Genomic DNA, 7,059 nt, shown 5'->3' with positions numbered 1-7,059 from the left:
TGAGAAAAACATGCAATCTATGTAGTGCATCATAAACCCTTCATTGAAGTTGGAACAGAAGGCAAATACATCGCATAGTGATATAAAGGAAAGAAACTAGATACATAATCCAACTGTGTGCTAAAATTGTTTGAAAATGACGTTTATCCTCTTGGCTGTTTATTTGTGCAAAAGAAGCATATTATTTATACGTGATATAGTGAGCAGGACCCATCACAAACTATAGCAGGGCAGAAGAATGGACGTTGGGGATCTGTTTAGTTGTATATTTTCGCAGGCCTACAGGACAGACTGCTGTTTCATATACACTTCAGGCCACATTCACACTCCCACATTATAATCCTGGGGACATTAAGGACTAAAAATGGTACTCCAACCCATAGCTAGCTTAAATAAGACCATGAGCAGCATTAGACAGTTCAATTGCTTCCCGTTTTCTCTTTCCGACCTCGATTCTCCTTATACGGACTTTACTTCTGAATTAAACGGTAGTACGGGAACGTGGGGAACGGGTCTTGTACAGGGTCTTCCCAAAACTTGGTAGTTTATTACTTCAGATTTAGATTCTGTATGTTGGTTTGGAGGCCTGCAGTGTTCCTGTACATACACTGAGGCTGCTGTAAAAGCTAATATGTAAAACAAATTTACAGGACTTCACTAAGACTTTATTTTTGCTTTTGAAGAAATATCTTAAAATCTCACTACAGCATCAATTCGCTGATCACTACAAGCAAGCACTGGGGGGGGATAAAAACTACAGACTAATATTTATATATATTTAAAAAAACAAAAAGGGGATAAGGATATAACAGACACTCGCCTACTTACAGTACAATGTCATGAAACGTGTTACTCATTATTTTACACACTGACCCTAGCAATAAAATCAAAGAACACAATCAACTGAAGAACAGTCAGGGCCAGAGCACAGAGTAGAAGTGTGGCTCTTTACACACACACACACACACACACACACACACACACAGGCTAAGATTACTAAGTGGAATAAGAGAGTCAAGTTGATAAAAAGGTTAAAGGGAGAAACTAGTAGATACAGTAGTGCTGTGAGATGCACACTCGTGTCGTAATGAGACACAATGAACGTAGTGTTAACTTTATGATGGCAGGAGAAAGGTACAACTTACAGAGAGGAGAGAGAAACAGAGAGATCACAGGGCTACGGTTAGCAGGAACCTGCTTTCTTTCTCCAGGCTTCTTTTGGCTTTCTCTGGTCACACGAAGCCAGTGGAGAACTTAGTGGCCAAATGTCTCCTGGGAGGCATAGACCATGTAAAGAAAGCCATCTTCATCCCGCTCCTGCTCGTAGATCTCAGAGATAGAGGTGGACACACTGACCATGCTGTGCTGGTTGATCAAGAGGAAGAAGGCCTGAGTGGGGTTCAGCTGCAGTCGACGCCTGCAGGCCAGAGTCAATAACACAAGGAAAATCATAAGGACGTCCCACAGGAATAGAGCAGATTAATAATACCCCATTTACACAGTAAAGCAAATGACTACTTAAATGAATCTACACCAGGGGTCTCATAAAGTGTCAGTGAGGCTGCGGTTAAAGTGGAGCCATGCACGAGTCCACGTGCTTACTCAATTACACTTGGTTTCCAAATGACTAAGACTACATTCACATTACCAGGTTGAGGTGACGCAACTGATTTTCTGCCTTAATGTGAAAGATCTGGGTTGTTGTTGTTTTTCCAGGACTGTATGGATACTGAATCTGATCTTTTCAAATCAGACCTGAGTCAGTTTTGTATGTGGTCCTAGATCAGATACGTGGCCATGAGACATGAATGAGAAGAGTCAGATCGGAATAACGTGGCTTATATGACCGCGTATCACCGTCATCCTCATCATCCGGCAAAACAATGGAGGACAGCAACAGCAGTGACTACAGTCAGTAGAAGGAAATTGGTGATTTACGTGATATTTGGAAAAATCGATTCAAACAAAACTATGAGGAACATACCTACATCAAGTATGAAATAAATGCCCAAGAAATCACTGTGCGCATGGGACAGGTGCGTTCTCAAGACAAATATGGGCCTCTTGAGGTTACATAAGTGACCCCCAAGACAGACAGATCCGATCTGAGCAAAAAAAAAATGTTCATGAGTCATGAACACAAACGATTAGGTATTAGGTGACTCCTACGTGGCTGAAATAAAAACCTGCAGCCTGCAAGTTAAAGACTGTATAAACCTGTGTAAAAATGACTGGTACGTTTATATCAGCAAGTATGAGGGGAATAAAACGCTAGTTATTCAATTAACAAGAGTCACTCCGACCTCATAAACTGAGATTGTCTTCCCCATCTTGTCTAAATATTTTAGCTGATGCAAAACTGTGCCCTCAAACAAAACATAGAGGAATGTATTCAATGAAACAGAGCATTGTCACATGGTTGCGTTCACTATAGCATCTGTCCTGTGGAACAGAAATCAAACCCCTGATCTCTGTAATATTTTACAACTCGAAATCAAAGATGATTTCATGGTCTCCAATTCAAAACACAGTCTCCGAATCCAGCGATATTCATTTTTTAAGACTAAACATGAAAATATGGAGCAAGGGTGGACATGAATTCGATAGTTCAGAAACTATTCTGCTCTTTTTTTGGAGACAAAAAATGCAGGACGAGTTTGGAAGAAGAAATAATAATTCATATGTTCTATTTAATTTAATCATTAGCCGTTACTACAAGTATACCACGGAGGATTAGATATGTCTGTAACAGTCCTGAAACACTGTTTCTTTTATGCAAGATCTGGCATAATATTAAAAAATATTACAGCTTGTCCAGTTACAGAAAAAAAAACCCCAAGTGCTTTGTCCTGAAGAAAACTTAAAAGTTACAACTTTATTTCAGATTGATGCAAAATGAGGACTGAGGAGACTCAGAAAATGTTCAATAAATGTCTCCTCACAGAAAATTCCCCATATTCACAACCATTTATGCGGAGACATTCCGCATACAAGTCCCTGTGTGAGTTGTTACTACAAAAAAGATTGTGTATTACAAAGAGCACATTAATATAAACCTGTGATTCGAATTACAGTCAGAGCTGCTGATAAAGGAGACCCATTATGCCTCTTTTTCCAAGCCTCAGGTGTCCCCAGAATGTGTCTGAACTTTCAGCTCAAAATAACCCACGGATATTTTATTATACCATGCTGTAAATGCCCCTTTTGGGTGGAAGTAAAAATACACTGTTTTCGTGTGTTTAAATGCAAATGAGCCCTTGCTTTCGAGAAGAGGGCTGTGCTTTTACAGCTCGTGCTTCAGATACTACCGCAACAACAACTCAAGAGAACCAGTATGACTTACACAGTAAATACCAGTGTTCAGTCCAATATGTATGAATTATACATATAATACAGACAGCAGGCGTTTTCGGGTTTAAAATAACAATGACGACACAGAGAGCTCTGTCCTCTGTGAATACAATCAGAGACGATGGTAACGTTAGCCGTAGTATCTGCTAACAAGCTCGTTCGGACAGGCGATTTCCAAACAGACATTCGCAAAATATAAAGCGCGTTACTTACTTACGTCTTCTGGATATGAAGCCAGATCACCAACAGCTGGTTCTGATCCATGCTTGAAAATAAACTTTTCAGCAAATCCTGCTTTGTATTGACCCGCGTTCACAAAGCAGTCTGGTGTAAGATGATTCGCACAAACATATACAAATTTAGCTGTCTTTTTGGGGGGCACCTTTCCTTCAAAAATACAACTTCTTCACTGCATCTTCAGCGGCTGTGATGCTGGGAGTACGTGAAGTCTCTTACAAAGGTGAGACATCCACTCAAGTGACTCTAACGGGAGATCTGCATTTAGAACTATGGGAAAGATATCACTAAAAAGTTATTTGGGGGGGGGGGGGGGGGGGGGGTTGGAAATTGTGGACACTCAGTGAACACGATGCTCATGTATTAGTGTGTTATGTAAGAAAACTGTCAGTCAGTCAGTCAAGAAGAGCAGTCCTTGACCATATGTTGATTCTTCCTTTATCTCCAGAGGGTATAACTACACTGAATGGTGTGACTTATAGTGCAATTAAAGTATAACGTTTGGAAGGCAATAAGTGTTAAGTAAATACATTTAGCGCTGGCGGTAAACATTCTGGCGAAATGATTCCCACCAAACAAAGGCACCGTAATAAACATATAATAACCAACTACAAAATAACCAACTCCTTGCGAATGTCATCTGCTTTAGGTCATGTCGTGGTGGATGTTAAAATAGATGACGAGCCACACTACACCCTGCTAATCTGTTCCTCTGACATGGTGTCGAGTTTGATTTCTCTTCTCTAACACGCTTCGTAGCATCCAACAAACATGAGACACTACAGAAGCAACTGGCTTCCAATGACAACACAACTAATTTTAGAGCTGGAACATTGACATGCTTGAGCAACACTCTGCTGAGGGACAGCAGGAGCTTTAAATGTGTGACTAAGGTCCCAGACAGCAAGTAAACAAAAACGATCATGTGGAACTGTAGATAGAAGCGTGCAGTCTGCAAGTGGCCCGTTTTTTTTTTTTTTGCTCAGTATTTTCTTGGACATCTTTAGTTATCTCAAGCTTGGCTATTTAAAATATTTCACACCCAGTCAGACAGTTTATAAATACTTGACTTTGACTTTTCTGTTCTTACCTGATAATCTTCACCAGTTCACTCATGTTGACATGATCAGGCACTAGAAACTTGGTCTTGTCCAAAACAGGTAGCTGCTTTTCTCCCTTATAGCGTTCAATTATAACCTAGGAGCAAACAGGTCAAAGCAAAGCATACACATGCAGTCAGTTTCAACCACACGGTCATATTGCACTCAGTAACCCACACACACACCCACACACAAATCGTGACCCTGAGAGACAGAGAGACTGAATCAGAATATCAGACACTGCAGATTAGCTAAAGTGTTATTGGTTTCGGATCACGTTCTAATAAAATACTTGGAAAGGGTCTTACCGGAATTTTATTAGGATGCTGCTCTCTTATCTGCTGCACTTCCTTGCAGCGATCAGCTGGAAACCAAATAGTGAAATGAATAACCACATGCTTTAGAAAACAGTTCACATGCACTAACCACAAATAGGAACCATGACACACTTAGACTTTCATTACAAGCTAGTCTATACTGTGGAAACAATTATGAAGCTTGAATTATCATTAAAGTCACTCGTAACCTGTTCAGATATACTCATTAACATTGCTTGGGATTTGATCTTAATAGTAACAAATATACAGTATGGTATTTTCTTCCCATGTTGCTATGGTAAACCATTAAATAACCGCTATTAAACAATGACAGGTCTGCTGTTTACTCAACATTGTGTTCACACCATAAACAAATAACAAACCAACAAATTATTTCAGCAATGATTCATTTGAGGTGTATTCAAGATTAGGCACATTAGGCAGGCATGTGCCATCGTGTTTAGAAGTCAGAGCCATCAGAGCTTTTTATTCCTGAACTTTACACCTTCAGAACCCAAAACAGTTACATCATGTTCAACTGCAGACTGGCACTTTTCTACTACACCTTTCCTAGTTTTATTAAAATGGTTTGTGGCTCTGGTTGACATTTTGAGTCCTGGATTAAACCAGTTCAAGGGACCAGTCCACAAGGCATATAATAACCTGAATAATAATTACAAGGTTAATATTGATTGAATAAAGTCCCAGACCCCCCTGCTTTTGCTTCACATTACCAACATTTTAACAGAAGGCCTCAATGTTGCCAACCTTGTGAGTCTGTCACGAAATTTGATGACTTTTTAAGATTCCTTTACTGACTTTATATGAGAAATTTTATATTGAGAGCAGGTTCAATCTGTGTGTAAAGCCTCTTAGTCTGTGTTCCTAATAGAAATGATGGAATTTTGTAAATATGTAAATAGTTAGTTTCCATAACACAGATGACTTCTTTCTATAACATACAACTTCTAATCAACGCTATTGTTTTCTGTTCTATTCTCTCTTTCGAAACCCCTCCTTCATGATAGCGCGTTTTGATAAGCACATGACCATGCTCTAAGGAGTATGTCAATTAGTCCATGACGTCATGTTCGAGCGACTTCTTGAGCATGCATTAGCAGCTCTCCCCTCCCCTGAAAACAGATGTTAACACTGGGCGACATCTGCATCCTCCTAGTTTGTCACCAGCGTGTGCCTATCTGGGATGAAACTGCTATTTATGCTGTAATGTGAAAGGCTGGGCCACATAAAGCCTGCAATTACATGATCCGAAAGCTAACAAATCCGTCCCAGAGCAGATGATAAACTAGCATTTCATGCTCCTCCCTGCACACACCCAGTCCTCAGTGTGGAATATACAGCACATCAAATTACAGCATCATCTTCCACAAACACGAGCTGTCTTACTGCCAAATAAAACCACGAGCTAACATGACACGCTCTTATTAGCAGTCATACTAGCTAGCTAGAATAGCTTGCAATGTACGACCATATATGACACAAAATCACGTGATCAGCTAGCTAGTTAAGAGGTCTCATGTTTCCCAAAACAAAAACAAAAATGGCCGTCTAACGTTAACTGAAGTTATGATGACTCTGCATTTACGTGTTTACATGACACCGCTAGCCAGCTAGCTAACATTCATAACACCCTGTTCTAGTCGGCTAGCACCGAGCTAAACAGACAATAAACTGACTATAGACTGGGTAATGCTAGCCTTAGGCCCGACAGCTGTTTACTGAAATATAATATTAACCCTTACAGAAGCTAAACCGACCAGTAGTGGAAGCTAATTAGCTACATGCTATAGGAAGAATTCACAAATGACCATTAGCTAGCTGTCCGGTTGAACAGCAGCTCGTTGGTAAACAAACACTGCTGACATGTTGTAGCTTCTCAGCTTGTCATGAAACCTACCGAATGTCCGTCGTTGTTTAAAAGGTCTGTCGGATGGCATCACTACAATCTGAGAGAAACAACTCTATTTCTGCGCTTTTCCGACTGCTTTATGATCTGTCCTGCCTTCACTAAAAGCTGATCAACACACTGACTC

The 7,059-nt window shown here is 40.2% G+C and overlaps 1 protein-coding gene across 1 annotated transcript; it reads right to left on the bottom strand.

Moving 5' to 3' along the window:
- Positions 1-1,060: 1,060 nt before the first annotated feature.
- map1lc3a (microtubule-associated protein 1 light chain 3 alpha) lies at positions 1,061-7,059 on the bottom strand. The gene is given in 4 exon segments (NM_001201304.2): positions 1,061-1,417; positions 4,679-4,785; positions 4,997-5,052; positions 6,924-7,059. Coding segments are annotated over 4 exon segments (366 nt in total). The 5' UTR covers positions 6,964-7,059; the 3' UTR covers positions 1,061-1,254.

The sequence above is a fragment of the Ictalurus punctatus genome, chromosome 21 (genome assembly GCF_001660625.3).
Source record: "Ictalurus punctatus breed USDA103 chromosome 21, Coco_2.0, whole genome shotgun sequence".
In the NCBI taxonomy this organism is placed as follows: domain Eukaryota; kingdom Metazoa; phylum Chordata; class Actinopteri; order Siluriformes; family Ictaluridae; genus Ictalurus; species Ictalurus punctatus.
This window is presented reverse-complemented; position numbering and strand designations above follow the sequence as displayed.